The sequence below is a fragment of the Sorex fumeus genome, unplaced genomic scaffold (genome assembly GCF_029834395.1).
Source record: "Sorex fumeus unplaced genomic scaffold, SorFum_2.1 ptg000183l, whole genome shotgun sequence".
Taxonomy (NCBI): Eukaryota; Metazoa; Chordata; class Mammalia; order Eulipotyphla; family Soricidae; genus Sorex; species Sorex fumeus.
In genome coordinates this window covers 261,907-288,700 of record NW_026606240.1, presented here as the reverse complement: position 1 = coordinate 288,700, position 26,794 = coordinate 261,907, and the positions used below count along the sequence as shown (strand labels likewise).

The 26,794-nt window shown below is 37.1% G+C and overlaps 1 protein-coding gene and 1 non-coding gene across 2 annotated transcripts in view; both read right to left on the bottom strand.

Moving 5' to 3' along the window:
- The window catches only part of LOC130017204 (serine/threonine-protein kinase PLK1-like), a 105,924-nt gene extending 85,840 nt beyond the window's left edge, over positions 1 to 20,084 (bottom strand). The window contains exon 1 of the mRNA XM_056107902.1: positions 19,855 to 20,084. Within this exon, the coding sequence (XP_055963877.1) occupies positions 19,855 to 20,084 (230 nt within the window). The remainder of the gene's footprint in view (positions 1 to 19,854) is intronic.
- Positions 20,085 to 25,992: 5,908 nt separating this feature from the next.
- Positions 25,993 to 26,103, bottom strand: LOC130017252 (U6 spliceosomal RNA). Its single transcript, XR_008791357.1, has one exon. It is a non-coding gene; the product is annotated as a U6 spliceosomal RNA (small nuclear RNA).
- Positions 26,104 to 26,794: the final 691 nt, after the last annotated feature.

The window sequence follows — 26,794 nt, the reverse complement described above, 5'->3', positions numbered from 1 at the left end:
CCAAATTTCTATTTCCCTATGTCCATGTGTACGTGGTTGGTGCAAATATAGAGACTATTATTTAAGACTATAGACTTCAGAGTCAGACAACCAAAGTTTAAATTCTGACTCTGGAATTTGCTGCTTATGTAAATTTGTACTTGTTCCTTCTTATAAAGTAGAATAATAATAGTTATTGAGTTATTCTTGAGAATTATAATAGTTCCTAAAGTGCTTAGAAAAAATGTCCTCTATAACAAGTTCTTTTCAAAAGTCAACTCTAATACTTTCCAGAGTGATTTTACAGATCATATTTTTGTTCTTGGATTTTATAATAGTAGAGAATGTGATAATGTAATATTATGTTTTTACTACAATCTAATTTCTTTCATCTTTGTATGGTAAAATACACTAACACCCTCTACACCCTTGTCTTTTTATTTCAGAACTTTGAGAAAGTTGGATCAGGCCAAACTTCAGCTGATTTTATGCAAAGAAACACTACACCAATCTACTGTATGTGTGTTTGTATTATTTTTAGCAGGATAAAATATAAAGCCTTAACCCCACCCTTAAATGCACAATGGCACTTTTGTTCTTAAATACACAGTCCGTTGGCTTATTGCAAACATGCTGCATGAGTTATCATTTTAATACAAGAAATGAAGAAATAAATTTGATAATAGTTGATGGGGTTTTTTTTTGCTTTAACCTCTTCTCCTCTCTCTTTAGACTTATTTACTTTTTTTCACTTTGCCTTAAAGCAATTCTGCAACTGCCAATCTTGTTTATATTGATAAAAGTGTTCCCATCTAAAGGTTTACACAAAAGTGGAAACCCTGTGTCTCAAACAAGATAAGGGTCTTTGTCAGTCAGTGGAGCCTGTGTGAAGAATAGGTTTGCCCTCCTTGCCAAAGGAAATTCTCCCTTCTGGCAGTGTGCAGGGCTCTGTGTATTGAGCTTGTGGGATATGACTCATAGAGCTATGACTAAAAATAAAAGCTCTGGGAAAAAAGACAAAAATAAATGAGGTTGGAAGGACAGGTGGATTTAAAATGAGTCAAAAGATACACCAGGCTTTTCTCAGACAGCAGAAGAGATTAAAGGAGCAGGGAGAAAGGAGGAGATATATCGCAAGAACAGTCAAAGAAGAAATAATGGAAACAAAATATAAAATCTAGAAATAGGAGATGGTTAGAAATCAAGTCATTGTGCTTCGACTTATGTAACCCATACTGGTTTCACAAATCATCTGTTTGTTCCTGATGAGACTGTGGCACCTACCCCTATACCTAGTTCAGGAATTACTCCTGGTTCTGTGCTCAGGGTCAATCCCAGTAAGACTGAGATGATCATGACACCTGGGTCTCCTGTAAACAAAGCATCCATTCCAACCCCACTGAGCTATTTCGATGTCCCTAGACTGAATTTTTTAAATTAAGATATATGCTAAACTTAAGTAAAATTTTTGAAGTGAGCTTTTTACTTACCTTCCAAACATAAAATGCACATCTTATTAAAATAAAATTCCTATTTCGTATGATTAAAAATAACCTTTGATGGAATAGTTTAATTAAGTAATCTTGTAAATTGCTTCTTTGCATCAGTATTGAATCTAATTTTAACTGCATTTACTGAGAAATAAGTTTAGAGAACAATCATTGGATATTAAATTTCTTTTAGGATCAATAGTACTTTCCACATAATTTTTTTCAAATTTTATTCACCTTAAGGGAATTTCAACAACAGAAAACTCAAACAATTTACATACATTAAGTTTTAAAGTAACACACATTATTTGTAAAGTTTATGCAAGATATTTTATCATTTAAAATAATTTGAAACATGATTAAAAATCTCTTGTTTTTTAACATCGTTGCAGTTTGCTATTTGCATCATCCGATTTGGTCCACGAGAACTTAACAGTCAGCACTTAATCTTTATTAGTAAGCACTGAGCTCAATGCTCTCATTTTGTGCAGTAGGCTGATTGTGTGTCCCGTACTTTGTGATTGCTCCTCTCCTCCACTCCACTCCGGCACTCTTATTGAAATGCTAGCTCAAATGCTATTGCTTTTGGAAATGAGACCTCTGGAGAGACAGAAGGGCTAAAGAAGGCTGTACTTGGGGGTCTCTAACCCAGATAAGACTACTGTCCATATAAGAACTGACACCAGGAACTGCATATGTCAATATAAAAGATCATAGGAGCTGCAGGGAGCGATAGCACAGTGGATAGGGCATTGCCTTGTATGCAGCACACCCAGGTCAGTTCACATAAGCCCTACTAGGATGATCACTGAGCCTGGAGCCAGGAGTAAGCCTTGTACACTGCCAGGTGTGATTTCTCCCAAAACACAAAACCAAATGAGGACACAGTGGAAAGGTATTTATCAGACCTGAACAGACACCTACCCTAACAGATTCTTGGTCTTGGGCAATCCAGTTTCTAAAACTATAAAAATTAATTTCTGTTATTTGTCATCTTCTCTGTTGTTATGGCTACCTGAATTGACTAATATATTTCAGTTTAATCAAGCAAGCAGTCACTTCTTCCAAAAAAGTTTTGACTTTATCAATGATAACAAGCAAGTCATAATTTTCCTATTTTTTTGGCATAACAGGAAGAAATTTATATGTGCAAAAACAGTGGTTTTGCATCTAGGAATATTTTTTGTTGTTTTGAAACACAACATAAAAATTACAGAGGCAAATATAAAAAGAAAATCAACAATGGAGAATGACCTAAGAGGCTGGGAAAAAGAAAAAAAATGCCAAAAGATAGTGTCACCAAGAAACTGAAGAAAATCAGAAACACATGAAAAAAAAATGTGTTCCCAAAGACCTCTTTTTCCAGGTAACCTTTTCTGGGTGATCTGGCTTCCTCTAGATCTCTCTGATGTTTTCTTAGTGGTTTCTGCTGTTATACACCATGAGCAGAAAATAAACCTTAAATCTTTGCAGTATAATTCTCCTTGTTTTATAAGTAAGAAAACTAGGAGCATGGAGAATTTACAGACTTTGTATGGACACAGTAAGAAATACTTTAAGTTTATAGATTTGCTCTCCTAGGGCCATATAGATCTCAGACTACAGTGGTGCTCAGGCCAGATAGTCTTTCCTCTCCCTAGCAGGGTCCTAGTCTTGTTGCTACTTTTGGATAATGACAGCATTTGTCTATGATCAAACTCTTAACTTATAGCTAAGAATTGTGGCACTTTGGCTTGGTCCATTTTGATGCCAGGGTAGCTCACAGCTTGCCCTGGGGCCATTCAGTCCCTCCTCAGGACCCTGCTTTTGGGGTTTTAGGAATTAAGGGCAACTGAGGCTTAAGTCAAGAAAGCAGATGCACGGGAGTGAATATTATTTAAAGCCAATTAAATCCTAAATTACAAAGCATAATATTAACTGTCTTCCTGTATCTATACAAAAAGGATATTGCATTAAACTATTCAAAATACTTAAGGAGAAGAGAAAGGTAATATTAACTTACAATACAAGTTCAGTGTCCTAGAAGGATCTTACCTTACAAATTAACAGATTCTGTTTAGGGGAAAAGCTGATTAACTGGTTGGGGAAGAGAGCATAAAGAAATGGTTGCAGATAAACAAAAGAATGGGAATGACTCGGGAGCACTGTGATAGGTGTGACTCAATGAACCTAAACTCCTTGTGGCAAAGAAGAAAGGACAAATCAATTGTTATCCTACAGTAGGCCTTGAATAGATTATTAATCCCATCCCTTGTTGCATTAGGAGATTGTTCTGCCTATCTGAACCTCAGTTTACTCACCTATGACAAAGACATCAAGTTAATGTGCAGCAATATTGTGAGGCTTTGCTGCAATGATACCAGAATGTGCACTGAATATTTTAAAAGTCTCCGAGTATTGATTTAAAATATATACAACCCAAATAAAAATAATAGAATCGAATCTTAAATTTTAGGACATTATTCCTGACTTATAAAGCAATGAAGATATTCTGAGAAGCCAAAATAATATATACTGTAGCACTGTCCTTCCGTTGTTCATCAATTTGCTCCAGCAGACACAGTAATGTCTCCATTTTGAGACTCATTGTTACTGTTTTCGGCATATTGAATATGCCACGGGGAGCTTGCCAGGCTCTGCCGTGCAGACAGGATACTCTAAATAGCTTGCCAGGCTCTCCAAGAGGAACGGACGAATCAAACCCAGGTCGACTGCATGCAAGACAAATGCCCTACCTACGATGCTATCGCTCCAGCCCAATCTATATTATCAAAACAAAATATGATATCAGATTATTGGGGGTTTCAGATTATTGGGGGTTTGGTAATTTTTTTCCAGTGGTGTTGAATCATAAAGGAGGTATAACATAGCTACATAAAAAATAAAAGCTATACCTAACTGCATGTTGAAAGAGGAAGTGGGGAATGTTTACAACTAGACTAAAGAGTTAACACAGAGGCGAGAATAGAGCTAAATTACTATGCAAGGTCAAAACTTGTGTGACGGAACTGAGCTCAATCTGGAGCAGGTAAGAGAGTTTTAGTCCTTGCTCTTTTATAAACCTCCTTTCTACATGTGCATTGCAGTAATTAATCAGGATGGGGTCCAGGCGGGGGCAGGAGACTATAAAACCCAGCTCCTGGAGGAGAACAGTGCAGAGTCTCCTGCCCCCACGCCTGGCTGTCCTCATCAAGGCCCCTTGGAGGGGGGAGGGTTGAGTTTCTCTCCCCCCCTCCCCGCCCCGAGCAGAGCCCCAGCAGCTGAGGACCTCCAGAGCCAGCCACGGCCATGCTGGGACCACTCTCCACATGTCTGGACAGGTCTCATGCATGAAAGAACTGGCAGAGGAACCCAGGCATGCGGGTCCTGGGGCTGAGGTCTCCAAGCCTACTCGGATTGGGTCTGGGCCTTCTCCATCCAGACCCCCCATCTTCCAGTAGGTAGGCGTCACACCCACCAGCTCCCACCAGCGCCAGGTTGGTCCCATCAACGGCCAAGACGCAGAGACTATAAAATCCAGCTCCTGGAAGTGCACGGCTGCATTCGCAGCCGCACGACATCTTATTATCTTATTTTTCCTTTGGAGAACCTGGCAGGCTACCAAAATTATCCTGCCCACACGGCCGAGTCTGGCAAACTTCCTGTGTCATACTCAATAAGCCAAATACCAGTTACAATGATGGGTCTCATTCTCCTAACCCTGAAAGAGCATTGAAATGACTCTTTTAAAATCTCAGGGCTAGGAAGAAGGAGACGTTACTGGTTCCTGCTCGAGGAAATCGATGAATAACAGGATGATGGTGCTCGTGATTGTGTTCACACATAAATAATGTAGAACCTTATTTCTTTTTAACCTTTTGTTAAAGATAGGCAATCCTGACTTATAAATGGAGTTTTTGCTCCATAAGGCCCTGGGAGCCAGGATCCATCTATGATACAATTTTCAAATCACTCACAGATTAAATTATATATGCATCTTAAATAGCAGCATAGAAGCAAAAGAAAAGAAAGAATATATTGCTTTTCACCTTCAAGGATACATTTATAAATGTGTTTGTGTCCAAATCTTATTGATGATCATTTTATCTTATAGTTTCATACTAGTTGTAAATGTAGTTGAAGAATTCAGAAAACATGTGCCCTGCTAAAGGTCTATCTTAGTTCCATCATTGAACAAACAGCACTCTCTCCACACCCTGAGGTTGTTGGCATTGTGAATCTGAGTTTGGGTTTTTGTTTTTGTTTTGTTTTTTGCTTTTTTGGGTCACACCCTGCGATGCAGATGCACAGAAGTTACTCCTGGCTCATGCACTCAGGAATTACTCCTGGCGGGGCTTTGGGGATCATATGGGGTGCTGGGAATTGAACTCCGGTACGCTGCTGCATGCAAGGCAAACACCCTACCCACTGTGCTATTGCTCCAGCCCCCAGGCTTTGGCATTTTTTAATGGGCTTCTTACATTTAGACACAACCCATCTGCATGTTCTGTTCTGCTGTGTTTCCCTAAAGTTTTATTATTATTATTATTATTATTTATTTATTTATTTATTTATTGAATCACTGTGGGAAAAGTTACAAAGCTTTCAGGTTTAAGTCTTGGTCATGAAATTATCAAACAAATTTCCCTTCACCAATACTTATTTTTCAACACCAAGAACTCTGATAACCCACCCCGCCAACCTTCCCTGCCTGTAAGGCAGATGAAATCTAGTTAACACTCTATCTACTTTGATTAGATTCATTGTTTCAACAAAAGATACACCATTATTATTTAGAGTTTACACCCCCAAATCAGACATGCTGAAAAGGCAGTGTGAAATAATTTGTTTTCTACAGCTGGTTACAAGAACCAAATGATGTCATGTGATTTTGGATTTCTGATATTTTACTTATTAAGCCTGGAAGTATTTCTGCCGAGAGCCAGATAATTATGAGATTGGTTTCTGTGGCTCTGGAGCCATGGCCGTGCTGAAGAGCCACTTGTGGGGGTCAACTTGTGACCTCGGTAGGGCGTGAAGGATGAACTGGGAATGCCTCCCTTCCCATGAGGTTTCAGTCGCCCCATCACGACTGGCTCATACCTGGCTTTCCATAAAGTTCTGAAGCGACTGCCATCTTTCTTTCCAGAGGGAAAAAGGTGGAAGGGAGCAACACCCTTTCCCCTCTGGGCAGTCATGGTGGCGTGGATTAACGCATAATCCATTCACTTTTCTGCCACAAGCTGCTGGGCTCTGCATTAAGTCCCTGTGCTTCTGGAGCCATGGCCGTGCTGGAGAGCCGCTCATGGGAGGCAACTCCTGACCTCTGTAGGGCGTGAAGCATTTCCCTAAAGTTTTAGAAAAAAAGAGACCTCAGGGAAGAATATATATAAAATGTCCTGAAAAATCATGTTTTCATAGTAAAATATCAACCTAATCCTTATGCCCTTTGCAATTACAGTCCAACTGCCAACTTTATTCCGTTTCCTAGAAGTCCTTCCTGCTCAACAGGGCCACCTTCCTTACCTGACCTTTGGGAAATTTCCATTTCTCTACAGGAGTTGATGTGATTAGTTCATTCTCCCCTGAGCTGTTACTCTCCTCCATGAGTGAGTGTAAGAGATACTTTCGTTCAAGAGTCACATTTTCCCAGGTCTGAATTTGTGGCAGATGTAGATAGGGTGGCACGAAACAAACATTTCCCCATCACCACCATTACCGCACACACTCACTAACAACAACACCATACCACCAGCATGAAAATACATTTCTCTTTAGAAAACAAACCTAAGTTTTCAGAGATTAAACGACTTTTAAAACAGTTGTCATAAACTTGACTGCTTTTTTGAGTGAAGAGCATAAGTTAGTGAAGCAGGTTGAGAAGGGAATGCATCCAAATGTGCCAAATACAATCAATCTACATTAGGAGTAAACAACACTCAGTTTTGATTATTTTGAATTTTTAACATTTTTTTAATATATAAAGAAAGCAGGAAACTAGTATTTTTATTTTGAAAGACACCTAATCCATATTTTCAAATTGTTGACACTAAATTAAAAAATATAAAGGTGACAAAGTAGGTGCATTGGGTTGGACCCAGCCTAAATCCAATCTGGGAACATCTACTGTGAAATTTCTTTAGGAAGCACTTTAGGAAGGAACATTTTTCCCCCAGATGATCTTGATTGCAGCAAATAACATTAGCATTTTAGTAAGTATTGGGCATTATCTCTCAGTGTGATAAGAGCTCTTTTCCTCAATTCACTCTTTTCAAAATGTAATGACTCAGGTTAATTATATACCTATTATGTATGTTCCTCCAACTACAAAGACCTTAGCAGAAAATGTGGACTTACCACTTAACAATATTCAATGCAAATTCTTTGAAAGGATGTTACATTTTCTTTAGTTTCTGTTTTAGAAGAGATTGTTCATTTGTTTTCTTATAAAATAGTATCTTTAAAACATAGAACAGGATATATAGAGAGAAAGTTGAAGTTGTCCTGGAAAGAAGAAAAATTGCAGTCAGAGGTACTGATTAGAGTTTTTTACAAGAGAAAGTTATTAAGCAACTGAAGTTCTAAGTGTCAGTTGTAAGGTACAGAAGAGAGCAGATGTAAATATGATAGGAAGACAGAAGCTAACATTTTGCCATCATTTTATAAAGTTAGACTCAGTTTCATGATGTGTGTTGTCTGTGTTTTGCAAGATTCAATATTTAGAAGAGAAATTGAATATTTCTTGCCTTCTCACTCAGATTTTTGGTCTCTTAATAACAATTTGAAAAGATTAAGCTTGGCGTGTACTTTGTTGCCAATTATTATCGATAGATTCTAATTGAGAACATGTGTTCATTTTAGCTGGGATTATTGTCTAGCTGATAATAATAGAAAATCTGAAAGACAGCATCTGACAAAGTTAATTTTCTGACATCATCTCTAGTTTCATGGTCCTGCATCAATGCCTTCAAACAGTACAGAGCTTCTTAAAATTTTTTTTGTTCTTGACCTCTTTATACCTAGGAAATACAAAAATCACTGCCAGAAACACCTCAAATTTATTGTGTGCTTAATTTTGTATTAATCTTTGGTCATTTACTATATGTTCAGAAACTTTTTTATAGTTGCCAAATTTTTGGTAACCTCCTACATTTAGGTATGTTACTTAAAGTTTAAGAAGTTTGGAATTTGGTGTCAGGGGATGCCATTGGGGCTACATATATCAGTGATCAGGGAACACTCCTGCACTCGGAATCATTTGTGGCATTGCTCGGGAGAACATATGAGGTGCCAGAGATTAAATCCTGATCTTCACACTAAGACAAGTGCCTACTTGGTATACTATTTCTCTGGACCCCATAAAATGTTAGGATTTAATATGTGAACCACAGAGATAAAGAGATAGAGGAAGTTTTACACTAACTCTAATATCTTGTGGTCTCATCACATTATGCTTTTTTTTTTTTTTTTGGTTTTGAGGCCAGACCTGGCTCTTCTCAGAGGTTATTCCTGGCCTTATACCAAGGGTAACTTCTGGCAGTCTCAGATAACCATGTGGAGTGCTAGGGATGAAGTCCTGATTGGCTGCATGCAAAGCAAAACCTCACCTGCTAATACTATCTCACTAGCCCCCATCAAATGAATATTTGCATTGTAACCAAAGTACCAGATATAATGTCTTAAAGTAGGTGCTAGTTCTAGTAATCTATTTCTGTATAAAAAATTATCCTGAAACATGGTGTCTTAAATCATTAATTTGCAAAATGAGCAGGTCTTCTGGAAATATATGACTTCAATGCATGCAATGTAAGCTACGGTTTGTGAGAATGGACAACCCACTTCTAAAAATGACTTTCTCACGCAATCGGTAAATAGATTTTTGTCTGATAGATCGAAATTCAATTGTGATTCTGGGACAAAAAACACTTTTTTTCTTCAACTAATCTCTTCATATCTTCAATCTCTTGTTCACTTGGATTTTCTTAAAATATAAAAATTTGTTTTCAAAAGTAAGAATTCTAAGGAACAGAAATGGAGAGTTGACAGCATCTTGAGGCTTAGGCAAATTGTCTTAGGGTAACTTTCCATCATGTCTTAGTGATAAAAAAGTCATAAAGCCTGCCCAGATTCAAAGAAATGTGACATGAGCTGCTCTTCTTCAAGAAATCGCTGTATCACTGTCATCCCGTTGTTCATCGATTGACTCGAGCATCACCAATAACGTATCCATTCATTCCAGCCCTGAGATTTAAGCAGCCTCTCCTTATTCATCCTTCTCAACAGTGCTTTATTGGAGGCTCTTTCAGGGTCAGGAGAATGAAACCCATTATTGTTACTATTTTTGGCATATCAAATATGCCACGGGGAGCTTGCCAGGCTCTGCTGTGCAGGCGGGATATTCTCAATAGTTTGCTGGGCTCTCCGAGAGGGAATCTTTTAGCTATTGTATAGAATTTTGGATTGTTTCTACATTATATCCCACACCCTGACTTTTCTTTCTTCTGGAAATAAAAACTTGGGTTAAATCATGCTGTTCAATTTCCTCAAGAGTTGGGTGAGCCTTGATTATCCATTTACATTTATGAATCAAAGCCAGGTCAGTTGTACAGAGCTGGCATGGGTTGCTTCTGAAGATGTAAAGCAATGTTTCCTTAAATAAGGCTTCTCTGGTTTGAAGGGCTGGCAATGGGAAAACTGGAGAATGAATGGTAAACAATGTTAACTGGCAGCATCACTCTATGGTGTCTGTTCATGGTACGAGAGCAGGCAGGGATCAAGAAAAGAGTATCAAATAATGTGTGGCAAAGTATCTGTGACAGTGGTGATGACATTACATTAAAAAATTGTAATGAACAGTGGTTTGGTTCAGCATTCCTTAACTGATTTTCTATGACATTGCACTATGTAGGCAAAATTGATATGTATCCTATCACTTATCTCTGATTTTTGTCTTCAAGAACCATGCTCTATTGTATATGTTGTCCCTACTCCTGCATGCTATAATTCTTCTGGAAACATGTTTACAAAGTGCATAAAATAATCATTTTGTGTAACTCAAGCAATTTGGGGTGCATTTTGTCAAATAGTTGGTCATTGGAACTTGACTACTGGCTTTCCCCCCTCTATGCTAGAGATTTTCTGAGGAAAGGCGATCTATCATGATCTTTTTATTACCCTAGCAGAGAATACTGTTCCCGTATAGTAGATAATACATATCTGTGAAATGATTGAACAACAATTTTCCTTTCCCTGTTTGCATCATAAGAATTATTGTTGACTTTTTTATATCATTTGATACTGTTAAAACTTGTTCTTAGTATTTCTTAATGTGGAGACTGGGATTTCTGTGGTGTCAGAGCTGAAATATAGAAGGAAATGTCACAAATACTGTGAGACGCAGCAATGACAGAAGTCAAATGAACTGAAGAAATATTATTTGTGTCAAAGATGATTCTTCGTGTGATGATTGCATCAAAACTTTACTTATCAGGGTTTTGTCTCAATGGCTATGTAAAGAGGAGTCCTACAAAGCAGCAGGGACATTAACCATGCCTCATTCATCTCCATTGGCCCCTGGACATTTTGAAGCAGGATATATAAGCCCCTCTCCAAATTGATAACAGGTGTCTTATTCCAAACAAATGTCACAAATCTTTCCCTTAATGTATTGTAGCAGAACATAATGGGACATTAACAGAGTGCAGCAATGCATACTGGAAAGAGGAATGGACATGGGATTTGGTAATATTCCTATCAATTGAATTTAAAATGGATATTAATCTCTCTTATTAAGCACAGAAGCAGATGAATCAAGGAAATTTTGTACTAGACACTGTGAGTTAGGCATAATGTCTTCTATTTCAGCCACTTAAGAGACATTGATCATTCTAGGAAAGGTCTTTGCTCAGCACTAAGAGGCCTTGACAGGGAGACTAAGGTAGTCAAGGAGTGCTGCCACTAGAGCTTTTATTTCTATTTCATTTAACCTCAGAATGTGTAGAGATATTTCAACATCATCTGGAAATCCACAGAGAAGAATATGGCATGGTCTTGTGGTCCAAGACTGGGCAAGAGTAAAGGAGTGAATAAACAAGTTGTGGAAGAGCTGAATTGATATTACAAAGTTGGAACAAACAAGATCTGGGAGTGACACCTTTCATCCCTAAATACATAATTTAAATTATTTAAGTATCAGCTTTCTCATCTTTAAAAGCAATGTTTATGGCAACATTAACTGCTTCTAAACAATTATGACAAGAATTAAAATAGAATAGATGTGTGACACCGTAAACTCATGTGGGGAGAGCAAATTCCTTCTCTTCACTGATGGTACCTGCTGTGTTGCAAGTGGTCAGTGGCTTTTTGTTGAATCCCTATGGAATAAAAGTACTTAAAGGTGGTGTTAACACTTATTTAGATTTCACTGAGTGTTTTCATTAAAATGGCTAATAGTATGACAACAAACATGTACCAGGAAAGAAACAACCAGTAAGAAATGAGTCATAGGTAATTGGAACTTTGAAAGCGAAGTGCAAAAGAGAAATGTGGAATCAAAGTTGAAGGCTTGTTTGCTAAAGGTTAGAAAGTTACAAGTGGGTATCATTGACATAGGTAAGGGAAAAGAGATGGAAGAAAAGTCAAGGTCATGACCTTGGAGAAAAGCTGCCTGTGAGTGTGATGCAGAAGTCACAAAGGTAGAAGAACAAAGCACATCTACTAGTATCCTTTTATGAGACAAAGCTCAGTCACTTTAGAAAGGTGAGAATCAAGTCACTGAAATATATGACAAAATGTAGCAGTATATTTCTTGTAACAAATATTATTTGCTAATATGGTAACTATGCCATCATCTTGAATTCTTATGCCACCATAAGAAAGCTTAGAATTCTCTTGTTAATCTACAGGTTTTCCAACTCAACAGTTGAACAATCTTCATAACTATGCCATCATACTTAGAATCACCATGCTTACTTAACATGGTGGTAACTATGACACCATGCTTAAAATTCTCTTGTTAATCTACATTTTTCCTAACTCCACACTTGAAAGATCTTTATAAATATCAAATACATTAAGCTGCAAGCAATAGAATATCTGAGTAAGAGTGCATTAAATCATACTGCACTGTAGCACGGTCCTCCCATTGTACATCGACTTGCTTGAGCAGGCCCAGTAACATCTCCATTGTGAGACTTGTTGTTACTATTTTTGGCATATTGAATATGTCCTGGGTAGCTTGCTAGGCTCTGCCGTGCGGGTGAAATACGCTCAGTAGCTTGCTGGGTTCTCTGAGAGGGGCGGAGGAATCAAACCTGGGTTGACCAGGTAGGCCGTGTGCAAGGCAAACGCCCTACCCGCTGTGCTATTGCTCCAGCCACTTTAAATCATACACACGGAATTATTTATTAAAACAAAAAACAAAACCCAGAATTCCTGTCTCAATTATTCTATCAGTTAATCATCAATCTTTCTGTTTTTTATCACTAATGTGTTAATTTTGCTTCTTCTCAGATAAAAAGAATTAATAAAGATAAGATGACTCCTGCTCATCCAAGAATCATACCCTCAAAAAGGAATGAATATTGGACTAAAAAAATTTCAGATTTATACCCTTCATAGCTCTTATCAGAGAGAAAAACCTTCCTACAAACACTATCAGGTATTTTCTTTATATTTCATTAGAGTTGCCTAAGTCACATATCAATCCATCGGTCAATCTTTGCCAAGGGGATAGGGGATGAAGAGAAGAGTTTGACCCATCACAATTGATTCTGAGATTCAGCACATAAATATACAAATAGGATAAGGGTTCTGTTAGCATGCTAATTTATTAGTGAGGAAAGTGTTGGATGTACAATCAGTAGTGTCAGCAGAGTCTATAGAAAATAAAGTTAAAACTCTCTTTATGTTGGGGAAGCAAACATTCTTAGGACAGCCAAGTGCTGGAATCTGGACAATGCCCAATTCATATGAAAAAAACATTAGAAACATAAAGATATGCAGGAGCATTTTCAAGGTAAACACTGACCTTTGAGAGGTTGCTAAGGCAACCTTGGATATGTGTAGGAGAAAAATTATTTATTTGTATATTTTTATTCTGCTTAACTAATGTGAACAATTTCCACATGTACCTGAAATCTGTCCTCACCCCCTCTCAATCACTTAGGTTCCTGTAATGTTAATTTTCCTCTAGATGATACTAACAGGACACTGTAATCTGTTCATATTGCCCATCCATCACAGATTAGCTTCTCCTGCACTAATAAGATTTTTAGGACAAAGGCAGGTGCTTATAATTTGGATCTTTCTTAAAACAGTTGCAGCAGCATCAATTCTAACATACCATTTTTGTTCCTTCTTACTTTTGCCAACTATACTCCCATCCCAGTTTAATTCCAGTTTTAGCTCTGTGTGTGTGTATGTGTGTGTGTGTGTGTGTGTGTGTGTTGTGTGTGTGTGTGTGTGCGCACGTGCGCATGCATACACGAGCCACATATGGCTTTGAGCTTAGGGATCACTCCCAGCAGTGCTAAGGGGACCATTATTATGCCAAGGACAGAATCTCAGACATTCTATATGCAAGGTTTGCACTCAGACTCTACAGTTCAGATTTTTCTAATCCTAATATATCTGTTTTTATATTATTGATCCATGGCTTTAAAATAATATTAGCACCTCCTTTTTTCTGCTCAGTTTAAGAGAATCCACAGACGACTGGTATTGTTCCTTGCTCATAGTTAAATTATAATCTAGAATCTGCCTGTGCCATAAGGAAAAGTGTTACAAAGAATGGTGTTAACTACTAGGCTGCTCTACCCTAAATTACACATGAAGAGTGGGATAGAAGGCAAAATGGAAGAAGAAAATTTATATCCAGAGATTTCAATTCAGGTATTTTTGAACAGTCATTTGTATAATGAGTCCCTGTTTTAAAGTTATAAGAATTAGAATATGATAAAACATAGGTAGCTGAGAAAATAGAATTTCATCCTTATTAGCCATTAATGCATCAGCCCTGAGTTAGTTTGTCAAATTATCAAATCAGCCATTTAGTTAGGTTAGAGAGAGAACTTCAGGAAGAACCAAAAATTTATCCATTTTATAATTATGCTTAATAATGGCCTTGAAATTTTGGATAAAAATTTCCTTGAATTATAAATACTATGTTTTAGCCCAGAGATGTACAAAGGCCTCCATCACTCACAGTTTGTATGAAAATCCCCAATAAGGATAATTTTTTATGAAATCCTGGAAGATATTGTTTACAACTATCTCATCAAATTTTAATGGCGTGTTTAACATGATGATTGCTTATATTGCTTTTCTGTAAACTTATTTAATTTCATTGGTGAGAAATTATTATTTTTGTTTGGGCCTCACACCAGCATTTCTCAGGATGTCCTCCAGGCTCTGCACTCCAAGATCACTCTTAGCAGGGCTTGGTGAACCATATGGGATGCAAGGATTGAACTAAATTGGCTGCATGGTAGGCAAATACCCTATCCATGTTACTACCTCTGTGGCCCAGAAATTATTTTCATATGCACTAAGTTTCTCCTGAAATTTAATACCATCAGCAGAATATGCTTGCACTTTTTAAAAAAAACTTGGTGCCTTACGTATATGTTGGGCTTCATATATGTGTGTTCCAAATATCCCATTAACTAAATAACTGATATTTAAGAGCTCTATTCACATATCAGTTTTTAACTTCCTTTCTTTATCTGTTTTATCTCTTTAGCAACCAATTTTGAGCTCATGCTTTAAAGGCAGTTTAGCTATTCCTGACAAATTGTAATTGTGTGAACGCTCAGACACACAAACATACACCTATAAGGTCAGAGAGCTTGAATATAATCTTAGCTTCCATTTTTGTGTTTCTGAATATCTAAGTTAATTTTTCTTATGAAGTAGAGATAGCAGATGGAAATCACAAAACACTCTTAAACATATACCAAACCAATGCAAGGACATTGGATTTTCCAAACTGCACATCTGTGCTGTGTTTCAGGAAAAGTATAATTTGCTCATTTCCAATTTTAAAAGTTTGCCTTTTTCTTTCTTTTGTATATTTTTCTGAGACTGCTAGAAATTAGGGACTGATAAAATTCAGGGAGGTTCTTACCTAGGATAAACCCTAGGATAAGAATCCTCAAATTCTTAATGAAATCAATATTTTAATTTCAATATTACTCGGGGCTTCTGAAGTATGACTCATTCTGTGTAGCATTCGTTTTGCTACTCTAGTTCAGAGGCAGAGCTCTGCTTTTAATGCTGCATGTCTCTCAGTCCTTGTTTGAAGGTACAAATGCTCTTCCAGACTCTAATCCCTTCTGTGTAATAGGGCATTTGTTTCTCTTCAGTGAACAGTAAACCTGTAATTCTCTTTAATCCTGAGCAAGGTTGAGAGAGCAGGGATTTCAGTTATTCACTCATCCAACTAACTTCCATAGTCTTTCCATTGTCAGAGAAGCCCCTTTCAGAATGCTTTTTAATTCCAGAATATCTGTCTAGGTAGACCCTTAAAATATGCTATAAATGGAGTTCAGAGTCTAGGTGAGTTCCATAGTCTAGGAACTTCGGAAAAGATGTTGTATTTGGCTTGGAATCTATAACTGTCACCTGATTCACTCAAGTCAGCTCCAAAATATTTGATTACAATTGACTAAACAAACCATCAACAGAATAATACAGAAAGATAATAGGTTATAATGAGTATGCATAAATAAAAGGATTTGCTATTAAGTGCCTTGTTTATTCTAGGTTGATATGAAGGTCAAGTGTAATAAAATAAGAAAATATACTTGGAAATGGAAAAGATTTTTATAGAGTGAAAAAATAGTAGGGGAAAAAGAAGATGAAAATGGAAAAAATCTTAGAAATGTTTTTGTCTTTTATAAACTTTATAATCAAAATGACGTTATTTTGAAATAGATTTTTTTAGAGGAAATACGCTTTTAGTGTCTAGTCCAAGCAAACTCTTACTTAGTGTCAAGTAATTTCAAGTCTAGAGCAATTCATTTTCCTTTGTATGGGCGTGAAGAGATATAGATATTTGGAAACAACATAGTTTTCTTATCTATTTAATCAGATATAGGACTTTAAAGCCATTGATCTCTTAAAAATTTGACCTTCTGATTATGATAAGTGAGGAACTAAATGATATATAAAATTTTCCTCCTAGTGACTTCAAGCAGTTATTCAACGAAGTTTGTTAATGCAGCAAGTGCTTCATTCTATTCTGACTGTGATTCTCTAAAAGGGATTTCTAACACACTTTAAAGTAATTCATTAGCAATGCCAGTGAAGGAAAATAAATGTTAAGAGGAAAACAAATGTATCAATAATAAATTGCTCTCTTTTTGCTTTTATAGAGATGAACTAAATACTTATTGCTTGTAGCTACCAAAATTTAATTTTAGCAAGGCAAAGTCACAAGTGGAGTCAGGAGGTATTAAAGGTAGAGACAATGACAGAGTTTGGTTTTAGACTGATCTTTCCAATTTCCTGCTCTAACCACTGATTGATTTCTCTTGGCACAAGCTAGACATGTAAGAGATTTCCACTTAGGTGTTAATTAGGATCTTTACATTGAGTATGCTTCTGATAGTGTTTGCATGTAATCCCTTTTTAATAGAAAACGTCTAAAAAAATTAAGCCCCCTTACGTATTTTACATAAAATGGAATGGAGTGGAATTAAGGATACAAAGATAAATGCACAGGTATTTCATATAATAATGATGAAGGTGACCTTGGACAGGTGGATGACAGTCCTTAGGTATGAAAAAGAAACAGGACATTTCTGGTACTGAACAAGACTCTGCACCTGCAGTTCAATTACCTGGCTCTTGCAAATGCCAACTGAAGCGATCAGAATAATAGAATAGGAGAGAAGTGGAACTAACCCTGATGACAATGGAGGGAGCTTAGAAACATTAAGACACTGATACCAGATGTGATGTAAGAAAGATAGAACTGAGAGAAGGCCCAATAAGCTGGATGGTTCATGCTTACATTAACAATGGCCACAACAGTTAACAATTATGTAGTGCTTAGAATGAGCTGAGCAGAGGTGTACGTATTGTATAGATATTAAAATCACTCAATTATCAGAACTGTCAGCTATGTTCTTAACTATCTTTAAAAATGATGTTAATCTAGGTCATATAAAGGTTACAGATGATTGTTCTCCAATGCTGTGATTTTCTTTCTGGACACATAGCTTCAAACAAGTGTAATTAAAATGTGAACAGCCCTAATTTTATATTAATAAATTTACTATAATAATCTTTTAGAGTATACCACGGGGAAAAGATCTCATTGTCTTTGTTATTAAAATTTATTTCAAAGATAACAATAGGATTATAAAATATGTAAGAATAAGCTTATGAGGCATATGCAGCTTTTATAATGAAAGTACACAATTTTGCATAAAGACATAAAGATACCTATGAATAAATGGAGAGAAATCGCAAAGTCCTCAGTTGAATCATTTAATACGTGGGAATATCTGTTCTTGTCTAATTAGTTTATAAATTAAATTACCATTAAATAATGTTTTATTGGTGTTTTAAATGGGGAAAATAGGATATAATTAAGCTGCTTATCTTGGTTTATTTTTAATTATAGAAATAATGCAAAAATATATAATTTTGCAATTTAAATATTATGTTTTAATGCTATTATTTCTGATTATTGCACTGCAGTCTTCATTTCGCTACAGATTGCTATCATACTTTTGTGAACCTTTTTAGATTATTTTTATGCTTAAAAATAGATTAAATACACATATAATTACATACATGATAAACAGAAAAAGATACAACTTTGTATATGTGTTTTCTAGTTTTATAATATTTTATGCTATACATTTGTCATCATCTATTGATATTTTTCTTTTCATACATAATATTTCATAAATATTATTGTTTTCTTTTCATAATATTTCATAAATATTATGCCCTAGGGATTTTTCCCATTTGACGTGAAAATACCCATCTACAGTGGGGCTATAAAGAACCTCTTTATTTTTTTAATTCAACCATGAGATATACATATATAGAGCTGTTCATGGTCAGACTTTGGTCATAAAATGTTCCAACACCCATCCTTCCAGTGTACATTTTCTGTTACCAATGTCCCCAGTTTCCCTCCCAGCACACCTACGCCCACCCAGCTGGCTCTATGGCAGGCACTCTGTCTCTGTCTCTGTCTCTGTCTCTGTCTCTGTCTCTCTCTTTCTTTTTAGGCATTATGGTTTGCAGTAAATACTGAGAAATTATCATGTTTATTCCTTTACCTATTTTCAGCACGCAGTTGTTACCCAGGGTGATCACTCTGAATATAACCTGCTTTTTAATGTTTTTTTATTTAAAAATTTACTTACTGATAAACATGACAGGAGGTGGTGATAACGTGAAAGTGTATGATTCTGAAAATGAGATTTCGGAGGTGCTACCATAATGCAAATTCTATTTGTATCTATGCGAATGGTGACAGAGAGGATGAAAAGCTTAAAGAGAAAGAGTACGAGGTTGTCAAGTGCAGAGATCAGATGTGTGGGTATTGAAATCATCAAGCTTGGAAAGATATTCAATGGCAGGGAGAAAGATAATACTCTGCCTTGCCACAGGGAGCTTAGGTTTATTGGGTTACTCCCATCACAGTGCTCCCATTTCTCTGTGTTTATTTGTAGCCATTTTATTTGTACTCTGTTGACTTACAAACATTGTTTTTCTCTTCTCCTTAAGATCCTTAGCATAGTTAATTCAGAGTAATGTCCTTTAATAGGGACTCAGGAAGACAGTTAAAAAGACATGCTTTTGTAATGTGGAAGTTAATTGACTCCAAATAATATCGCCCCCTGGGCATCTGTTCTCTCTACTTAAGCCTCAGTTGCCCTTACTTCCTAGCACCCAAAAAGGAAGAAAGAAAGAAAGAAAAAAAGAAAGAAAGGAAGGAAGGAAGGAAGGAAGGAAGGAAGGAAGGAAGGAAGGAAAGGGAAAGGAAAGGAAAGGAAAGAAAAGAAAAGAAAAGAAAAGGAAAGAAAAGAAAAGAAAAGAAGCCAGAGAGATACTACATATGGTTTCCTGAGCACCTTTAGGGAACAGACCTGAGCACAAGGCCACAGGTAGTTAGTGAAAACTACCAGGTGTAACACACACACACACACACACATAAACACACACACACACCCAAAAACAACAACAACCACAAAAAACAGAAAAAGAAAAACAGAGAATAAAAGAAAAGAAAAAAGATACAATTTCTATCTTCTTGATTTTACTGAGGTATGTTTTGTGACCCAGCTCATGGTCTGACTTGGAGAATGTCTCATGTGCACTGAAGAAGAACGTGTATTCATCCTTTTGGGGATGAAAGGTCCTATATAAATCTACTACCAACCTCTCTTCCATTTCTTCCTTCAAGTAAAGTATTTCCTTGTTGAGCTTTAGTCTGCTTGATCTATCAAGAGGTGACAGAAGCTTGTTAAAGTCTTCAACTACTATTGTGTTGCCCTCAATGTCTTTCTTCATGTATATGAGCAGCTGTTTCAAGTATTTTGCTGGTCTCTGATCAGGTGCATATACATTTAGAAGTGTGAGTTCTTCCAGATATACTGATCGCTTGATCATTAAGAAATGTCCTTCACTGTCTCTCACAACCTTATTCAGCCTGAAGTCTATGTGGTCTGATATTAGTATGGCTACCCCAGTCTTTTTAAGGGGCTATTTTTGTTAGGGCGCGGATCGTGATCTCCCTTTAACGACAAAGAGACTCCAGAGACTGCAAACAGCAAGCAAGGTTTATTGTAAGACTGGCTAGCCAGGGTCAAGCCGCCTACACAGACACGCAGGTCAGTTAGGTGAGGCAAGACCCCGAACTTCTTCAAAGGGGATCTTATATAGGCCTTCACTGGCCGTTACAGCAAAGCCCGCACATTTCATAGCCAATAGATTTGTAACAACATATGCTTTCTTAACCAATCCATTTAATAGTACATCACTCCTTAGCCTATAGATTCAAAGATCAGCATTTACTTACATAGGCATTGTGACTAGTGGGCATCGGGTAACTGGGACATTTGGTTATCACCTGGCTTCCTTTGATTCTCAGGCCTGCATTCCGGAGGTGGATAAGGGAAGAGTTCCTAAGGGAGGTAACAGATAAGGAGGGCCCAACAAATGGTTCCCGACTTTATGTTCCAACAGGGAAGAGTTTCATTCTAAAGCTCTGCTAGGGAGGGGGCAGGAAAAGGAGATTTACTAATTTATAGAGTTTTAACTCTGGAATCTCCCTCAGGGTCCCTAGGGACCTAACAATTTTCTTGAAGAATTGTTTTCTAGCCTTTGACTTTGAGCCAGTGTTTGCTATGATTGTTCAGATGAGTTTCTTACAGGCAGCAGAATGTTGGTTAAATTCTCTAATCTATCCTGCCATTCTGTGCCTCGAGATAGGTGCATTTAGTCCACTGATGACGATCGCGATCACGTCCATCCTGTTGTTCGTCGATTGCTTCGAGCAGGCCCCAGTAACATCTCCTTCATCCTAGCCCTGAGATTTTTTTTAAAAAAGTGCCATATTCAAGGCTCTTTCAGGGTTAGGAGAATGAGACCCATCATTGTTACTGGTATTTGGCATATTGGGTACACTATGGGGAGTTTGCCAGACTCTGCCTTGTGAGCAGGTTATATTCGGTAGCCTGCCAGTTTGTCCAAAGTAAGAATGAGATAATAAGCTTCCGGGAGCTGGGTTTTATAGTCTCTGAGTCTTGGCCATTGATGGGATTACACTGCACCAGGGGGCCAGTTTGTGGGTGTGACCCCCCCCCCCCGGACCTCGCCTACTGGAATTTGGAGGATCTGGGTGGAGGATGCTCAGCCCTGATCTGAGTAGGCTTTGCTATCAATCAAAGTCATAAAATAATGTAAGAATGTTTTATGTAAAGAACCATAAGAGCTCAGTGGACAGAAGGACACTGTACATGGATTAAACATCTGTAGGCTTGGATCAGAGCAATAGCACAAATAGCAGGGTTCTTGTTTTGCATTGTGTCAACCCAGGTTCAATCCTTGATACTATATATGATCCCCCAAATATTGTTAGAAGTGGTCCCTGAGCACGGAGTCACAAGTAAGTCCTCATTAGAGCTGAGTGTGGCCCCAAAACAAAGCAAATCAAAATGTAAAACAATCAAATAAAAACCCCTATAGGCAGAAGGACTGCAAGAACATGAGTTCTTGCTTATGAACTTCAATTTTAGTTTACAGATAATTTTCCAGCTTACCAAAGCCATCATAACCCATATTAAAATTATAATATTTTTATTGTCCTTATTTCTTATTTGATGTCTTCCTTTTTTTCTATAAAGATAATAGCCTTTACTTTGTAAAGTACCACCTAGAAAGGGAGAGAAAAACAACACAGAAATGTTTCCCACAGGGCATTTAATAAGCTACTGATATTACTAAATCTATTTAAAAATATTTTCCATGTAAAAACATAATAGAACACATTATGCTTAGTTTTTTGTCTTAATCATTCTTAATGTTTCACTACATTAGGGACTGGGCCTTTTGGTTTTTTGATGGTAGAAGTTGGTTTTGTTTTAATATATTGGTCCTAGGTTTTAGTACTTGTAATTTAATGGCATAAGTGGCGTCATACTGTGGAGAAGATTGAGAGGCTTTGTTTTTGACAAGCTATAATTAACCATGACCCCATGCACATTCCAATTGATTATTAGAATGTAAATTCAGAGGTGAGGCAACATTCACTTGCAAATAATTGACAATGTAGATCATTTGTTATTCCTAACCTTCATTATCCATTATCCATAATGCTCATTTACTGATAGAATTTGAATTGCACCTTTGGCTTTCCATAGGTTAATTCAGAACCTTATTCTGAAAGCCTTCATGGTTACTTGAAAAATTAATCAAACTTCAAGGTCAGTTTATGCTTTTATTTTTGCTAATACAACAGATTATTTAATTGCTTGAAGTTGCTCAAAGAACTAATAAAGGTAAGGTAAAAAGGTAAAGGCCCTCCCGTTGATCGTCGATTTGCTCGAGTGGGCCCAGTACCGTGTCCATTGGAGACTTTGTTGTTACTGTGTCTGGCATATCGAATACTCTCGGTAGCTTGCCGGGCTCTCCGAGAGGGGCGGAGGAATCGAACTCGGGTCGGCCATGTTGGCCGCGTGTAAGGTGAACGCCCTATCCGCTGTGCTGATGAGACTATGAAGATAAAATTCACGTAGAAAGAAGGGTAACAGTAATACATTTTTTTAAATTTGTTTTTAATTTTTTTGAATCACTGTGAGATAGTTACAAGCTTTCATGTTTGAGTTTCAAACACACAATGATCAAACACCCATCCCTCCACTAGTGCACATTCCCCACCACCAATCTCCCCAGTACACCCCCTTTCCCTATCCTCCCCCTGCCTCCATGGCAGACAATATTCCCCATACTTTCTCTTTACTTTTGGGCGTTATGGTTTGCAATATAGACACTGAAAACTCATCATATTTGGTCCATTATCTACTTTTGGTACTCATCTCCCATCCCAACTGATTTTTTTAAAAATAGGAAATGAAAGCACTCAAAGAAAACATCTGCCATTATCAAGCAATGTGTTGGAAGGTTGTGGAAATTAGGGTGGGTGGGTAGGGAAAGACTTGGGCTCTAAGTGAGGAGGACCGTGGTGGTAGATCTTAGACACTTTGGTTGCTGGTGGCAGTGCCACCTAATGTCTACCAAAAGTGTAGACATTAACCTTATTATAAACCATACTGACTTATACATAAACGTTTAAGATTATTCTAATGGCATCATTCTAATCTATTTACTAGCACAACTTTTTGAAAAAACAGAAGCATTGGTGGAATATTTTAAAAACCAAATAAAATAGACTTGCTCTGATAGCAGCTTCTTGGGCTTACAGGTCTGCTTACTCAGACACTGTTCTCATTCCCCAGAGAGGTTCTGAAAAGTTTCATGGACTTCCTTCTGAGAGTGGAGCACTTTATTGCTTGTCTTAATAAATAATCCTCAAAAAAAATGCTGGAGAGCTCTAGGAAACAGTTTGGAAACCTCCAGGCAACTGTTTCCTGTTCTCTTTATCTGTTAGAGGTAAAGATGAAAATCTATTATTTACGAATGAGCCTATGTGCAGTTCTTATACAGATTTCAAATTTTGCCTTTCATATTTGAAAATTTCAGATGCACAAAGCACCATACACCAGACTCTGTTCTCTTCTTGTGAAAAGCTTTAGTGACCTATATCCCAGGTAGAGGTATGTGGATAAAAGAATTAATGTTAGATCATAAATGATTGTAATGAAAGTCTCCTAGGTGTATTTAATGATATTAACCTTGATTAAATACTGAAAGATGTTTCACTTAAACATCTCATGAGGATTCGATTACCTCTATGTTTTGTGAATTAGTTCTGATTCTGTTCAACATGGAATTGACACAGAAATTCATACCTCTGGGTAGTCAACACATTTTACCATTCTCATTTTCATTTTATCAAAATAATTCAAATAATTAACAACTTAAAATTAAATAAAAATCAAATATTCAATTTGGACTTTGTTGTTCTTACTGTTGTTAGTCATATAGGGTCATCCAACCACAACTGAGAAAATCAGTCTAATCAGTCCCACTGAAATGTGGCTAGCAGCAGAATTTGCATATGTAAAATGTGCAGTCATTGGTAGCACAGTTACATTTAAATAATGACCCACAGGATATGCGTTTATATTTTTCTGATATATTCCAGTATAACTATATTTCATTTATATTGACACAGTTTTAGAATCATAAATGATTCAAGTCCATCAACTGCAAGATAACTAAGGATGCAAGATTTCTTCATTTTAGGATCACTGGAACTTAAACAAGACAGAGTGCTTTGGTAAACCTATTATATAAAGATCATGAGAACATCATCTTTCAAAGTTTATAAAGAGCTAATGTTCCCTTGGTGAAATCCAAATAAATGTGAGCTATTTCTAGTTTGATCTCTAGTTTAATTTTACTAGAACTCTATTTTAGCAACCTGTGTCTGGCGTTTTTAGGACTAAGTTGCAAAACACTATATCAAACAGACAATATAAAAGAAAGTGCAGTTAACTGAATTCTATTCCACTTGATAAATATTCAAGGTCAGGTAGACTTGGGAAGAAAATGAGTCATTCAAAGGATGGGGGGAAAATGGAGCATTGGGGGGAAAAAAACAAGAAATTTTTAAGAAGTAGGAGGCAACATCATAGACATTTACCTAATTTCTTGATTTATATCATATCCATCCTGGACAATTAAAGATAATCAGAGGACCTGACTTCTCATTGTCTCTCCATTATTCAGATGTTCTATGGCATAAAGCAAATTCTCTTAATTTTCCTAACATCTGTAAAGTGGAACTTGTGTATAGTAAATTTTACTGAGAACTTCAGATGCAAGTGCAATTTATCTAGCAGGAATGTCACTTTGTGCAAAATAATGCAAAAGCCAAAAAAATAAACACTAAAATAAATATTTTCAGAATTATTTCTAAGCTCTTTACATGACATGAACTCTAAAAATGAGCATTTTCTTTCTCTCCTTCTCTACTCTGATTTTTATAAATCTAAAATGTTATAGATTACTCATGAAATGATTCAGGCAGGCACAACTTGCATAAATTATCAAAATATGCCTTTGTCCTACGCATATTTAGCCTCATTTATTATGCCCTGTTAAATAATAGACCATCTACTGTTGGTAGGAAAAATGAAAACTTATTTCTCTTCAAATACAAAGTATCTCACCTTTTATGGAAGCATATCATCTTAGGTTTAACTTCCTCCCCCCCCCTTTCAAATACTTTAATGTGTGTGTGTGTTTGTTTGTGTGTGTGAGAGAAAGAGAGATAGAGACAGAGAGAGAGAGACAGAGAGACAGGGAGAGACAGAGACAGAGAGAGACAGAGAGACAGGGAGAGACAGAGACAGAGAGAGACAGAGATATTCAAGAGATATTCAGAGGGGCTCAGGGTCTATTCCTTCTTCTGGGCTCACAGGTTGCCCCTTGGGTTTGCTCCAGGGTCAATGTTATCTAAGAAATCCAGTTGAGATTTACTGGATACAAAGCATATGCTTAGCAAGTTGAGCCCAAATACTGAATATTGCAGGACTAGAGAAATAGTAGGTAGGTAAGGCATTTGCCTTGCATGAGGCTGACCCAGGTTTTATCACAGAACCCTTTATAGTTCCCCAAGCCCCATCAGGAGTGATATCTGAGCACAGAAACAGGAGTGAGCCCTGAGCACTGCTAGTTCTGGTCCCCAAACAAACAAAAGTATGTTGAGTTGTTGCTGCTTTAATCTACTTGAGAGCTTTAAGAAATAAGTACTTTATTATAAATTTTATAACTGTATTATCTATAGTACTGAATGGTTCAAAAATATTATGTTCAGGCCAACATAATTATGATCTTTTTTTTAAATAATTTATTTATTTATTGAATCACTGTGGGAAAAGTTACAAAGCTTAAAAATATGGAACGCTTCACGAATTTGTGTGTCATCCTTGCGCAGGGGCCATGCTAATCTTCTCTGTATCGTTCCAATTTTAGTATATGTGCTGCCAAAGCCTTCTAGAACTGTGAGTTACCATGAATGGTCTTGGTCGACATGATGAACTCAGACACTCTCTCACCCTGTTCGTTCCATTCTAGGCCATGAGTCCCGATGTGAAGTTCTTCAGCTGATCTTCTCGGTCCTATCTTGGCATTAAAATCACCCACAATGATCTTGTAGAAGGTGTGGTCTTCTTTATAGAACTTCTCTAGCTCCATGTAGAACTTCTCGATTTCTCTTTCATCATAGTGAGATGTTGGTGCGTAGACAACGAAGATAGAAACTGCAGGCAGTGAACCACATCTATTCAAATGTAAACGTCCGATTCTGGTTGTTAGGCATTCGAATGAATCAATGCTCTTGGCCAAGTTTGTGTTGACAAGGACACCGACGCCTCCAACACCTCTTTTATCGCATGTTCCGAGGAACAATTCTTCTCCAGTGTCGAAAACGGCATGGTGAGATTCGTGCCTTCTTGTCTCGGTCAGACCAATGATGTCATACTTGATCATTCGCGCTTGTACCATCAGGTCCTCGATGGATGCATCTGATGCTAGGTATGTGCATTGAAAGTACAGACGATCATTTTTGTCTTCCTTCGTTGTGGCAGCCTAGGTCGGCCTTGAAATTTTGTCGGCCTCTCCTTTCTCATCCTTCTCAGTGCTGCCATGTCGGTGAAACCTTCAGGGTCAGGTGAATGAGACCAGTTATAGTT